This window comes from Carassius auratus, chromosome 40, assembly GCF_003368295.1.
Source record: "Carassius auratus strain Wakin chromosome 40, ASM336829v1, whole genome shotgun sequence".
Classification (NCBI taxonomy): Eukaryota; Metazoa; Chordata; class Actinopteri; order Cypriniformes; family Cyprinidae; genus Carassius; species Carassius auratus.
In genome coordinates this window covers 9,357,641-9,372,061 of record NC_039282.1, presented here as the reverse complement: position 1 = coordinate 9,372,061, position 14,421 = coordinate 9,357,641, and the positions used below count along the sequence as shown (strand labels likewise).

Genomic DNA, 14,421 nt, shown 5'->3' with positions numbered 1-14,421 from the left:
TCAACAGTAGCTAGGTCTTCAGATTACCTCAAAGATACATGTAGAATTAAAAATCAAGGTAAAGGAAGCCACGAACTGACTAAACGTACAAAAATAAAATAAAAATAAACATTCTGAACAGTGACAAATGTTTAGGATACAGTTACACTCACATGTTTCATATATACCACAGTAGCAAGGGCTTATGTATCTCATAGTCATGTTCAAAATCAATCAGATGGGACATTCCCACATTTTTTGTCTAACATTTACTGCCCTACATACTACAAAGGAGCTGAGACAGCAGTACAGTGTTCTTCTGGAGCTCAGTGGTACCTTATGTCTCTTGACATTATTTAGATAACATGCAGGGATTCACTGACGATGAAAAACATCTTCAAATTGCACATTTCCAGAGCCATACAAGCACAGGCAACCATAAACAGTTGTGGGTGGCCTACAAAGACTTTTAAATGATTACGTTAATGATTAAAAGAGTCCAGAAAGGCAATATTTCATCTCAATAACTCCCTCGAAAAGTGCCTGAGTGTACATGGGCATGTGCGTGTGAGCAAGGGATGGAACGGGGAGCTTTGAAGTTTAAATTAATATCCCACATGGTCCACGTATTCCTTGAATGCAAGACAGTTTCTTTTTGTTGTGGATACATCTTCCATTTGGAGGATAGAAGTTTATGAGTTTGTTCCATATGTGCGTGCTAATGGGCAGTGCTGAAAGTAAGAAAAAGCTTTTGTGTAAATCTGTGCATACACATACTGTATGTTCTTACCTTAGCCTCAGTCTCTCCTCTATGAAGTGTGTATAGATGATGAACTGCACTCTGGGAAGACGCCCATGGGTGAGTCACGATTTGGAAAACATGGAAGTCATGGCCAAGGGTGTCTGCAGTCACGAGTAACATACCTGAAGACCAGAGAAGAGCATCATTTATTTCACCATGGTAACCAATACCATGCTACATGCTACAGATATGATACCCCAAGCTTTACGTTTTTAGGATTTTCCCAGCCCTAGATAAACTTTCTTGGGGTTTACCATTTGGATTTGGGGACCAATGGTGGGATCAAAATCAATTCAGTGTTTCTGAATTGTGGCCTATTGATAAGTCCACGTTCATACATCAATAAATGGCAGTAATGGCCTCTAAACATATATACATTTCATTTGAACATTTACTTGCTTTAAGTGCACCAACTCTGAGCTGAAAATAGGCATTTTGCAACTACCCTAAGTTAAGCTAAAAGTGCTACCGCCAGACCCGGAGATCGGCTGAATGGATTCAAAAATGGTAAAACTCAACTGTTTAACTCTAGGAGAGTTGGAAAATGAGCTTATTTATAATAAAAAAAAAAGAGTGGAGTGTTCCTTTAAACTGAGAAGAACATACTGCAAGTCAAAAACGACTGCCATCAAGTACGGAGCATTTCATGAGACACGTTTACATGGTTGTAAAGGGTAATATTGTTCCACTGCAATTTGTGTTCTAGAATTAACTGCATGTCAAGATCTTCCCTCAGCTGTCCGTGCCAGAGAATATGTGGATCTGTTTTAAATACAACAGCAGGAGAACCCAAGTGGAACCTCTGATGACAGGGCCTCTCATTTTCCCACTTTTATTTGAAGTTAGTGAAACTACAGAAAGTATAAGCTCTTACTGTAAACAACACACTTACTAAACCACAATAGAAAAAAACCCTGAAGCAAATCTTCATGGCAACGCAACCCCGCATACAACTCATTTCTAAAAACAGCGTGACAGCTCTACAGGCTATTTTCCACACATGAAAGTCTGGTCACTACCGCTTTGGAAATATTTTTCCAACACAACGATTAAGATGGATTTAGCCGCTGGCTCTCGATCTTACTGATGTAATTTAAGATGACAATAATTTGTGATTTTCAAATTCTGAATCTCTAATGCCCAGTTCACAAAGGGGTTTAATTTGTGGCGAGCATTTATTGGGTGGTCTGACAAATCTAAAATGGAGTATATTACTGGAAGATCAGACAAACTCCCAAACAAGATAATGGAATAGTGGCCGTCTCAGACAAGCTCATCTGTCCTATTTCTGCCCACGTTATTTTCGTTTTCACACTTGGGAATAGAATCTTCTTTAGGTGTGGCTTTGCCATCTCATTGAGCGGTAAGACAGGAAGCATGCAGCGATGGGCTGCGGCAGTGAAAGAAGGAAGGGTCACGCCAACGAAACAGAAAAAAAAAGAGTCGGCCAGTGAATTAGACAGCGGTTAGCTATTTATGCTGTATCAGAAGACTAAACCAAGCTACGGCCTGGCCATAAACTAACCCACGCCCCAAATGAGGTGCCAAGCCACAAGAAGCATTTGCGTCAACTGGGAATACATGGAAGAGAGTGCCTTCTAATTATAGAGGCTACAAACGGAAGCGTAGAGTGATTAGGAGTTTAGGCGCTGCGGTATGTTTATCTGGGAGCTTCCTCTCCCTCACCCCGCCACTTTCGCGCTTACCCTGGCTTTGACAGATGAGGCTTGGCCAGCTTGTTGGGACACAAGTTTGCTGATGGTACACTCTGTTCTCCAAAAGCCAGAGGAGAATGGAAACGAGTGCTGGGGCTTTTGCGGCCTTGTTTAAATACATAGCCTCGTGAAGAGGCGTCAGTTGGTTGGCCTGTGGGAAGCTAAATTAAAAAGAGAGTTTCTCTGTGATGGTAAGCAGCCATAAAATTTTAGGAACCTGAGATGTTAAAGCAATTTTTGATGCATCCTATTTATACCACATTGTCCTCAAGGCAAAAGAGTTTTTTTTTGTTTGTTTTTTTTTGCGTACTCGAGCTACAATACTAACATATGTCGATATGACATAATTCTTGTAGTAATCAAATATTTTAAGGAATATTGGGATAATTCACCCGAAAGGAAAAAAAAATGTGATTTACTCACCCTTTTGTCATTCTACATTTGCATAACAAACACCATCTTCTGGCAAGTTTTCTTTCTGTTCTTTAAGGAATATATTAACACTGCAATCGAGCTCAGATATTCACCAAAACAATCGGTCCAGGATGGCCTGAACAAGTTGGTCTCAACACGACTGAAAACAAATTCTGAAGTGGTTAACTTGTGGTGAGAAAATCAAACAACCGAACAGACCAATGAACCAAGCTGTATCATAATTCATAATATAGGAAATGCGGTATTCAAAAAGCAGCAGTGTCTTATTCCGTGGGTGAGCACTTTAGTCACTGTAGTAAACCAAAGCTCTTCATCTTAAAATCATAGCCATTACTCTTGTCCAAAACAGGTGCATTGCAAGAATAGTGTCCCGACACATACTACATTTTAAGAATACTGAACAAATTTTGCTGCACTTCGAAATGTTGCCCTGTGAAAACAAAGCAAATAAGATATTGCAGCATTGAAACAACTTAAGTTCCCATTGTGGAACAAAACTAATGACCTACAGCTATAAAAACACCTAAAATCCCATTTCAAAATAAGTATTAATTGATAAATATGTATTGGGTTTGTTCGTTTATATTTCAAAATGTTTGAAATCGTACATCAAAAGCAGTTTACTTCAGCAAGTTGGAACGGACTACATTGTAGGGATGTGTGGTATACACAAACATATTGGAAAAATACCTGTACATATTATATTTAATACTGTATGATATCATAATTTTGCTCAGTTCGTTATATCATGTAAATCGGTAAACCTGAAGAATAACGCCATGTATCAGACAGATGAAACTCTATCAACGCACCCAAAACTAATAAATACAGAGAACAGTAGAAGTGTAATATGGCATTAATTTGCATACAAAGCTGATGATAAACGTGAATGAACTGACCACAGGATTCAACACATCAAATCTTGCTTAGCATTTGTCGCGCACTCATCCTGATCTTTTCCGAGAATTAAGAGATAAACAGGTAAGTGCATCATTCATAAATTCAGACTTAATTTGAACTTGCATTCACAACTGATTTACACACGAACATAAGATATGACGCAGTAAACACGAAAGCTCAAACATGTGCGATAGAACCAGTGACATTTTGGTCACATATTTGCACTTGCATTAAAAGTCAAATACTAATTTAATTTGATTGAAATTAGTTGATTTAAATGAACAGTTTTGCTATATTAATCTATGCTAAGCTAAAAGTGCTAACACAAGACCAAGAGATCGGTTGAATGGATTCAAAAATGGTAAAACTCAGCTGTTTAACTCTAGGAGAGTTGGAAAATGAGCCTATTTTCAACAAAAAAGTGGATTGTTGATTCAAGTAGTGAAGTAGGCGAGAGAGAGAGAGAGAGAGAGATTTTTAAAGCTTTTTCTTTGCCTATCTGAGTCTGAAATCTGAAAACAATCTGAGGGAGAGAGAAATAATAACGTGATTTGGAATATTACTGTGACTGTTAGAATAACACTGTAATTTTTTTTATATATATATATATATATATATATATATATATAATTCATCAACAGCATTATAGTACTTATAAATGTAGGTCAATGATTATTTATAAATGATAAATGTAGGCTACTAATACATGTTTAGTATGTTAACATTACATTATGCATTAAACGCATACCTAACATTAACCAAGATTAATAAATACTATAAATGATAAGCATTTTTTTTTTTTAGTTCACCTATTTTTTGAGGCTGGTTATTTGCCATCTATAGTATCGATTAGTATTGATACCATGGTATTACTTTCTGGTATCGTACCGAAGCCAAAATTATGGTATCGAACCATCCCCACCGCATTGATATGAACTGCGAAATACACCTCAGAATATCCTTTCAAGAAACTGACATTCGCTAGCTGTTGAGTGATTCTTCATACTTGCATTCATCGTTTTGTTGTTCTCCCCTTAACAAGTCTTTAAACACAAAACATCTGCTAAACCTCCTCATAGCCATGATTTATTTTTAAAAGTGTCTTAGGCATTCTCCCCGACCAACTTTCGATGATCTCAGCAGCCCGACAAGCAGAGGCCTCCAACTTGGCAAAGTCAGAGGACTGAAACAAAAGTATCCCTTTCAAATTAACAGCACTCGCCTAAGACCTTAGAAAAAGAGGAAATCTCAAATTATAAACATGTGGATTTAAAGGGCGGACGCTGGGAATCGGTGCGCTCTAATACCGCAGACATGAATTTCGTGCAAGAAAAAAAAAAAGAACAAATAAACAAATCAATCACAGCATTTTGTCCTTGTGGCTGGCCACATTAGTTGTAAAAGCACGGACGTGCATGCGTGTTTGTGGTCCTTTGTGAGTCCATTGGACGGCCTCCTCTCCTGTCATGCTGCACTTGTGGAGATGTTTATGAAAGCTGTATAACACACACACAGGGTTGCACATCTCACATCAAAGCCGCCCACTCAAGCCCGGAGCGAGCACCCCTCACTAAGTCCACAGGCCACCCTCACTCCAACCATCAGATAACAGTACTAAGGAGAGGAGGGGACCGGCATGGGTCAACATGCAGTCAATAACTTGTTAATCTTTTACAGACTAAGTGAGAACTTCTAAAAGCTGGGCTGTTTGATCCCAACCTGGAGGCAGCTTGTGTTTGTGTGAAGTCGAGGACGGGGTGGCAGATTGGGGCCTGGCAAAGTATCTGTGCAGTCTCGCGGTATGCCGGGCAGATGTTATGCCATCTCCAGTTTCCATTCCTCTGGGTTGCAGGGATGACTGCTGTGGATTCCAGAGGGGGCAGCGTCGTGCGGCCAGGGATACTGTTTATCTAGGCACATTGGTAGCTAGGATATGCTCTTTAAACATGGTACGCTGCTGCTGTGGGCATGCTGGCTTGAAGAGGCACTCAACGCTCTTAGCTATGAAGCCACATCCACAATTAAACTGAGAGCTTTGAGGAAGGGAGAGGAAAAAAATAGTAGGTGGAGGAGGAAAAGGTGCTCACGGTTCATTTGAGCCACATTCAAGTGTAACGAAGGAGAATGTTTATGTATTTGCTTTACAGCCAAACCACCTGTAAGCGCTTGAATATTAATAGATCATAAAGACCTTTTCTCGGCAGAAGGCAATCATTTCTTTAATTCAACACTTCAACGAAATTTGCCTTCTAGAGAACCAGTGTAACCAAGGTGACCACGAGGTCACGTCCATTAAGGAAGGATGGAAGTGTAGGTTGTCACTAGGCCCACACGGAATCTGCACACTTTTTACTCACATTTCCTGAGCTCTTTTTGGAGGAAATGATGTTTAATAGGCATCAGACTTTCTTGGGATAAGTCAGATAAGCCAGTTATATCTACCTTTTGTTTAATGTGTCAGTAGTAAATAGCAGTTTAAATTCATTTTGCTATTAATTGTAATAATCCACTGAGTTTCTGTGCACACAAGGAGCCTGACAACCAACCCATTCTCCACACAAAGATCAGATCTCAGCATCATCCAGTCCATCTGAAATGACACGAAGAATCAGCTGTTGCTCCTTGTTGATTTCTGGTTTAGCTCCTGTTTTTGTTACCCATGTGTTTTTTTAATTTTGTCAATAAAATGCTTGCAATTGGATCTGCCTCAACTTGTCTGTGTCTCAGCAAAACAGCAGGTAGTTTTCTTCAAGTGCCTTGGATACATTGAATTTAGTCTTGTCATTCCAGAAAAACTAGATTATGGTGAGATCAGAACTCTGCGTGGAGCACTGGCAGTCATCTGTCTCCTTGTGCAAACAAAAATATCACTGGACTATAACAATTAATGGCTTAAAGAATGTTTGGAAACTTCATGACTTAACTTACGATATAACTAAAACAACTGCATGCTCATTGATCATGCTTTGATATTAAATGATACAGGCTAGATCAATTGGTCCAAATCATCTCTTTTACCATTAAACAAAAAAGCTCAGAGTATGCAGATAACAACAGATATCCCGATCACAAATCAGATAACTTACCTAGGGATTCTTATTCAGTCTGATTTAAAATAAATTGTACATATAAATTACGACAAAGTTTTTCAAAAGCTTAAAACAGATATTGACAGATGGAAAACACTTCCTGCATCACTGCAATCCAGAGTCTCAACTGTGAAGATGAATATTTTACCTAGGGTTAACTTTCTTAGTGCCATGATTCCATTGTCACCTTCATCAAAATGGTGGAAAAGACTCTTTAATTCGCACTTTTCTTTGGAATGGCAAACAACCAAAGTTAAAATTGGCTACATTACAACGTACTAAAATGGAGGGAGGTCTCTCTTTGCCTAAATTTGAGTTATATCACAAAGCCTTCCAACTGCGTGCAGTTGATCCCCACACCCTGTAGAGAAATAGAAGAAGCAATTGTCAAACCAATTAGACTTGAAGATGTACTTTTTTCTGGACTCTCTTTAAAGTACTGCAACCAATAATTTGGCCCCATTATAACGAACACAATTAACACTTTTAAAACAGTGGAGAAATTAAGCTATGATAACAAATGGCATCTGCAGACTCCTTTTTGGCGCAATAGGAATATTAAATGTGGTTCTGAACCATTTACATCAGAACAGTGGTCGAAGCAAGGAATAAGGACTCTTGCTGACATATGGGATGATAATGGTATGCTTAGTTTTCAAAATATAGCTGTATCATTTAACGTACCTGCATCATCCTTCTTTTTATTCTTGCAATTGCGTTCGGCACTCAGAGCATACGGAGTCCCTTGGGGCTTAGCTCTCGAAACACATCCTGTTCACAGTTGGTTCTTTAATTTTTCTCAACAAAATGTAGTGTCAGCTATCTATTCTCGCCTTCTTGAAGTTAAGGTAAAACAACTACCATTGCATACTATTTGGGTAAGGGAGTTATCTGTTGACCAGATTGATTGGCAGACTGTATGGGGGAATATATTCGGTGCATCAAAAAATCCAAACCACCAATTAATTCATTACAAATTTTGTCACAGATTGTACTGGACACCAAAGAAACGTTTTCTCGTTAAACTATCTCTAAGTCCCCATTGCAGCTTCTGTACCTACCAACAAGTGGGAACATTTATGCATATGGTGTGGGAATGTGAGAAAGTTTATGAGTTCTGGGAAAGGATCTCTTCAATATTGTCTGATATGATAGGAAAAGATATACCAGTGCAACCAGTAGTGCTTCTTCTAAATGATGATTCCAGTTTAGGTTTCACTGCACTACAAAGAAAGATCTGGTTGACAGGACTAACATCGGCCAAAAAGATAATTGCATAAAGATGGCTCCCTCCTCATACTTTATCTGTGCGACACTGGCTACTTCAGTTTCATGAAATAGTAATGTTAGAACTCTCAACAGCCAGAATAAATAAGGCTAGAGCCTCAACCATTGAGGCATAGAGAGTAGTTGCAAAGGATTTAACAGAAAAACTTCAAGTTTAGTAGAAATTAAGGTGGGGTATATTTTGAATGTTTAACATGATTTATGTGGTACTTTTGTTTAGCCTAAGGTTATCATATTGTAGATTGCCTCTATATTTTGTATGTATTTATTTATTTCATATTTTATTTGTAAAAAAAATGTTTTTATTTATATTGCATTTTATTTTATTTATTTATTTTATTTATTTATTTTCTCTTCTACAAATTTTGTAGGCAATTTGTTTTTTGATTGCATTTTTATTGTTAAGGTGGCCTGGACTTGGGGACCGCTGGGGGGCTGGGTGGGGTGGGTGACTGGAGGGGTTTAGAGGGTCAATTTTGTATGGTATATTTTTGAAGAAATTGTATACAATTGTATATGACCCTCTCTTTGAAAAAGAAATAAAAAATTGATTCCCAAAAAATTATACAGGCTAGAGCACACCACAACTGCATTTGTGTGTGCAACTGAAGAGCATGTTCTACGAGCACAGTATAACGGCTGACAGGACAGGAAAATTGGTTATTACTGACATATGGCCTGACAACATCTCATCTGACCGCAGTTCACTATTCTACCGAAGTTCCCTCATTACCTGTACCTTTTATTGCCTTTGTTTTTTTATTATTTGTTTATACTTCAGTTTATTCCATTTCCTGAGCTGACTTACCTGAAATAAGTCCTTGATAAATATTCCTGATAAGTCAGCTCAGAAACAGAAAAGTACAAGTTTTTTTGTAATAATGCTTAAAAAATACATATTTATAAACATGAGCACTGCTGTCAAGCACCACCTTCATTTTGTTCCCAGTCTTCATATTATCATTAGAGGTGTTTTTGTTTTTTTGTTTTTTTTTTTACTGAGGGGTGAAGAAGACTTTCTTATATGTGCTGCCCTTGAGATCTGGAGAGGAAGCAGAAGTTTGCTCTCTGAGACAAAACTTAATAAATGACATGCAAGTCAAAATAATTTTCTTTAGTAAATCATTGCTATAACTTGATTCACTTAATATTATTTACACCAGTCAGATTATCATTCTTACAATTCGCTGTAGGCTAAATGACTAAATGAAAAAAAAAACCTGCATGTGGAATTTGGCAAGTGTTAATTGTAAACACTGCCTTGTTATCCTGAGCTAACAATTTATGCAGCCATGAAATTGCTTTTGAAGGTTCTTGTTGTGGATCCATCTATGGCCACAAAATGCAGTTGATGCTTGACGGCAGTACAAATCTATTTTACGCTCAGTGGTGGAAAAGCACAGTCTCCTTGAAGCTTAGTCAGCCTAAAACAGGCTTTCGTTTGATTTTTGAAAGCCCCAAATAAATGAGCTAAACAGCAATCTCTAGATAAGAGTCTGACTGCAGAAAGGAGGAGTATGGAAAAAGAGTAATCCTTTCTCAGGAAACAGACAGTCGCTATAATCTCTTTACATTTCAGCACTCTCTTTTATTTGAAAGGGTTTTGTGAGCTAATTAATCCTCTGAAACCTTTACCACAGCAAATACAATTCTTCAGTGCTTCATGCCGTGCTTCAATGTTAATGCCCTTAATTTGGGGAATGACCTTAAGGATGGATCATTCATTGCAGCTGAGGTGTTTGGAAAACTAACGTCGGATGTTCCTTGGGAATCTGGTGGAACTTTTGGAGACTAAAGCCAATCAAACTAAAACAACTGCTAAAAAGCCTCCGAGCATAATAGCATAAAGCTGTCAGCAAAAACGTGGTTTACACAGGCAATCCTTCCTACAAAAACAAGCTAGAAACTAAAGGTGAAGAAGAGAAGGTAACTCTTCTCAGGTCAAGAGGAATGAAAGGGGGAACAGGGAGGATGTTTCCATTGAAGACGTGAAACCAAAGCACCTGACTAAGGTTTTACAACTACAAACTGAGGTACAGACTTCACAAGACACTGCTTTTACCACCTTTTGGAAACATCATAAAAAAAATAGCCAAGATACAACTTTTAGATTGTTTTGTTTGACAGTTAATATGTCTGGAATTGGAATTTGCAACACTGTAGCTTGACCTAAAATAACTTATTTTAATAAAAAATTGTACACCGTCATTTGTAGTAATTTAAGGACAAATCTTTTGGTTAACATGCTCGTTCTACAAGGGTGTCCTTGCTCAAAGCCTCTATTAAAAATGCACACATCATTTTAGGTTGAATAGAATAGAATAGAATAGAATAGAAGAAAGAATTAGAGCAACAAGAGAACATTGAAAAAACATCAGATTTCATAATGCCATTATAAAATAGAGATCATGCTTCACGCAGGAGAACTGCATATGATGTCCCTGTCATCATTACAAGATAAATGAATGAATAAACGAATGTTTCTTAAAATATTTCATAAATATATAAATAAATATTTTATATATTACAACAACAATTTTTACTTTAAAAGTACTGCTATATGAACAAAAGTGTGATAACGTTTGGTTTGCAAACACTTAAACAAATAAGGTGCTTTTTTTTACAGCAGTAAACATAACTGCTTACATAGTAGCAGTTAAAATATTTCTTGTAAATCTTAACCTATAAGATTAATGTAATTAAATTAAATATAAAACCAGCTATTTGTCACTGCCAGGACATTAACGTTTTTAGAGAAAATATTTTATAGTTTGTTATAGAAAAACAAGTTATGCTAGTTATTATCCAGAGCCTCGATCATAACATTATAACGGGCACCTTCCCATTATAGATCTGCACGATTGCGGGACCCATCACAGCAGAGTGCAGCATGGGACAACACTTGATGGGCGGGTAGAAACTTGTGTGTGCGGGATGATTAGGGTTAGGGAGAATAGTTAGGGTGTGCTCACACTAGGCAATCTTAACCCCCAAAGCCTGGTTCGTTTAACTCCGTTTATCAGTCCCTGGCTCGGTTGGAAGAGGTGGGCCAGAGCACGGTTCAGTTATATATAGATCAGTGAGCATGAGCGCTAACCGCTGGAGCGCAGATCTTCTGATACATGCTGCATGATTGCGTGAATATTTCTGAGCAGCAAAAGCAACAGATGTGTAAAGAGATATATATTGTGAGAGCCGTGTTCCCTCATCCCTTATAACTCAAAATTATGAACCACAAAATTAAAGGTGCAATGTGTAATATTTACACCAAACTATTTACAGAAATGCAATATAATATATATAACTGTTTTCAGAGGTGTATAAAGACCTTTCTTATTGAACCGTTATGTTCTTATTACCTTAGATTGAGGTATTTCTATCTACATACACCGCGGGTCCCCTTACATGGAAGTCGCCACCATGTTTGTACAGTAGCCCTAAACGGACAAACTGCTCTACAGAATGCGTCCCTTTGTTGTTTTTGCGAATAAAACACTGACACAATGATGAACAAGAACATTAACATTTGCAATAACATTGATTTATTGAATAATTAAGTATATATATAATATACCTTTGTTATACCTTGATTTACCTTTGTAAAGAAATGGCATTGCTCTCTGCTGTCTTTAAATGTGTCGGCCTCTATAGCGTAGCCAGGGGCTGAACCGTCGGTTGCAAATCACAACCTCACCGCTAGATGCCTCTAAAAATTACACAGTGCACCTTAAACAAAACAATGCACTCCACTGTGCTGAGCAACTACTTCTATGCTGTCTTCACGTGCTATCGGAAATGTCCTATTTCACACGTATGAAGTCTTTATTACGAGCTTACTGCATTATTTTCTGTAAAAAAAAAAAACAGTGGACAGTGGTTTGTGAATGCTGATGCTTAGCCTAAATAATTTGATTGGGAGCATCCACTCCTGTGACCTATGAATTGTCTTTATGTGTATTCAGAGTCAGTGAGCAACAGACGCTATAACGCACAATAAAATAATTATTGTTAATCAATTACTGACTTAACTTGCCCAGCCCTAATATATATATATATATTCCCAGACGCACTGTCGCTTGGCCCTCCACCAGCTGGGTGATCTCCTCTGCGGTGCCTGGCGGTGGCACTGGACGGCCCTCGGCAGACGGCACGACACTACTCTGCCGCCCGGTGGACGGCGACGGCTCCTCCAGTTTTGGGCAGCCGGCAGGAGTCCCCCGTTCCCTGCTCCTCCCCATTCCGGCGGATGGCAGCAGGCTCCGGCCCCCTGGCGAACGGCGCCGACCCCTCCGCTCCCTCACGGACGGCAGCCGCCCCTCCACATCACCCGGCAACTCACTCCAGCCCACCGCCTCGAGCATCTATGGCGGCACACTCCCTCGCCTGCTCGATGGCACCGCGGATTCACCACAGCGGCGAAGGATCTTCAGCAGCGCGTCCATCCTTCTCCCGGGCTTCGGCACCACTGTAATAATAAAACCTTCGTAATCATCAGGAAGAAGGAGGTGGGAACCGGCGGACAATCAAAATTAAACTTTAATTACAAAAATAAACACAAAACAGCGCAACAGCCCCTCTTGCGGACGACTGTTGCGCACAAATAAAAAGCAAACACAAAATAAAGTCCAGGCCTGGTCCTCTCTCGTCCGTCACTGTCGTCGCAATGGTTTTATATCCCTCCATCTCCTCTGTGGGACTCGAGACCCGTGGGTCGAGCAGGTGTCGCTCATTTCCCAATCACTCCACCGGCCTCGCTCCTGTTCCCACGTCTCTCGGCCCCGCCCCTCTCGTCACAATATATATATACAAAAGCTAAGTTTGCCTAATATATTTAGTTTTCTAAACAACATTAATCTAAACTCTACAACACTACAGTTGGGTGTTTGTGAGTGACTCATGAGAGTAGGTGCTAGAAAGGCCACATCCGCAACAGACAAACATGCTCTTCAGATCACCCTTCCCCTTTAAGAACCCGCAAGCAAACACTTCAGCCAGAATGAACTGAGCTAAACTAAGCTGTCTCGCAAGAGTAGATTCCTTGATGCTTATCAGTTCCGTGATTGAGTGGAATTACAGTGTCTCATGGGCCATGAGACCTGTCCATCCTCGCACTGCACGCAACCGTACCCTTACACCAATCGCTCACTCTGCTATCGATTAAGACCAGTTTAGCGCCATTTAAACTTTGTAGAAACATCTTCAAAGGGGAGAGGAGAGATCAGCAGAGGACAAGGAGTGAAAAACAGATACTCTGGCTAAAGTGAGTCCTGCAAGCCACTGTTCGTAGCAGCATCCTTTAATTATAGGCCTATGAATAGAAGCTCCAACACCACAGCACAAGCGCCAGCTACCCAACTTGCCGCCATTTTCTACCCTCGCCCTTCTGTTTTTCATCAAACACACACTGTTGAGGTGGATTTCTTACATAAGTGTTTTTGCTGCTGCTTTTTTTCAGTGGAGGTTTGCACGTTCCAGTCAATGTCAAGTCGCCACATTGTTTCTTTTCAAGTCGACCTTCTCCCTCTCTGAAATCAAAACCGTCCGGATGGAGCTGCGGTCGGCCCTGTGGCCGGAGTGACACTTTCCACTGTGGCTTCAACAATGTTCATTTTGGAAGTCAGGCTAGATGGACGAGGCTAAACTTCTCACTTAAAGCTGCCGTTCACGTTCCTTCATAGTGCCGAGATGGCATTTCTTGCAAATCTCAAAGAGCTGTTTTTGATCATGTGTTAATGATGTCAGGAACGTAAATTACAGCATGGATGTGAACACCGGTCTCAGAGAACGTTTAGCCTGACCTTGTTAGTCAGCATATCTGGAGGCTCTTTTCTGTATCGGGGACTACAGGGATTTCTTCCAGCCTTCCTGGTGCCAAACAATTTCATAACTCAAAACAATTATTATAGCCCTGTCAATTTATGCCCGAGCAAATGAGGTGATAACAGACACATCCCATTATTTCTGAATAAAGCTGACAGGTGAAGGTCAAACTGTTTGAAGTTTACAGCACCCCACTGTTATCTAAAACAAGTCGCCCCAGAGCACACTCCTCATGAGGGCAGAGGACGCCTAACAAAGGGCCACACTGGGGGCTCAGCACTCAGGGGACCAGGGCTGTGACCTCCCTAGGCTGGAATTATAATCTTCAGTGAAAGACTAACCAAAACATTACACCAACCCTTCACATGAGAAGGACTGGACCAAATTCAGTGAT

The 14,421-nt window shown here is 39.7% G+C and overlaps 1 protein-coding gene across 9 annotated transcripts in view; it reads right to left on the bottom strand.

The window, feature by feature from the left end:
- The window catches only part of bcas3 (BCAS3 microtubule associated cell migration factor), a 234,816-nt gene that overhangs the window by 180,495 nt on the left and 39,900 nt on the right, over positions 1 to 14,421 (bottom strand). For all 9 annotated transcript variants that reach the window (XM_026226466.1, XM_026226465.1, XM_026226469.1 and 6 more), the window contains one exon: positions 770 to 903. In XM_026226466.1, the coding sequence (XP_026082251.1) occupies positions 770 to 903 (134 nt within the window). The remainder of the gene's footprint in view (positions 1 to 769; positions 904 to 14,421) is intronic.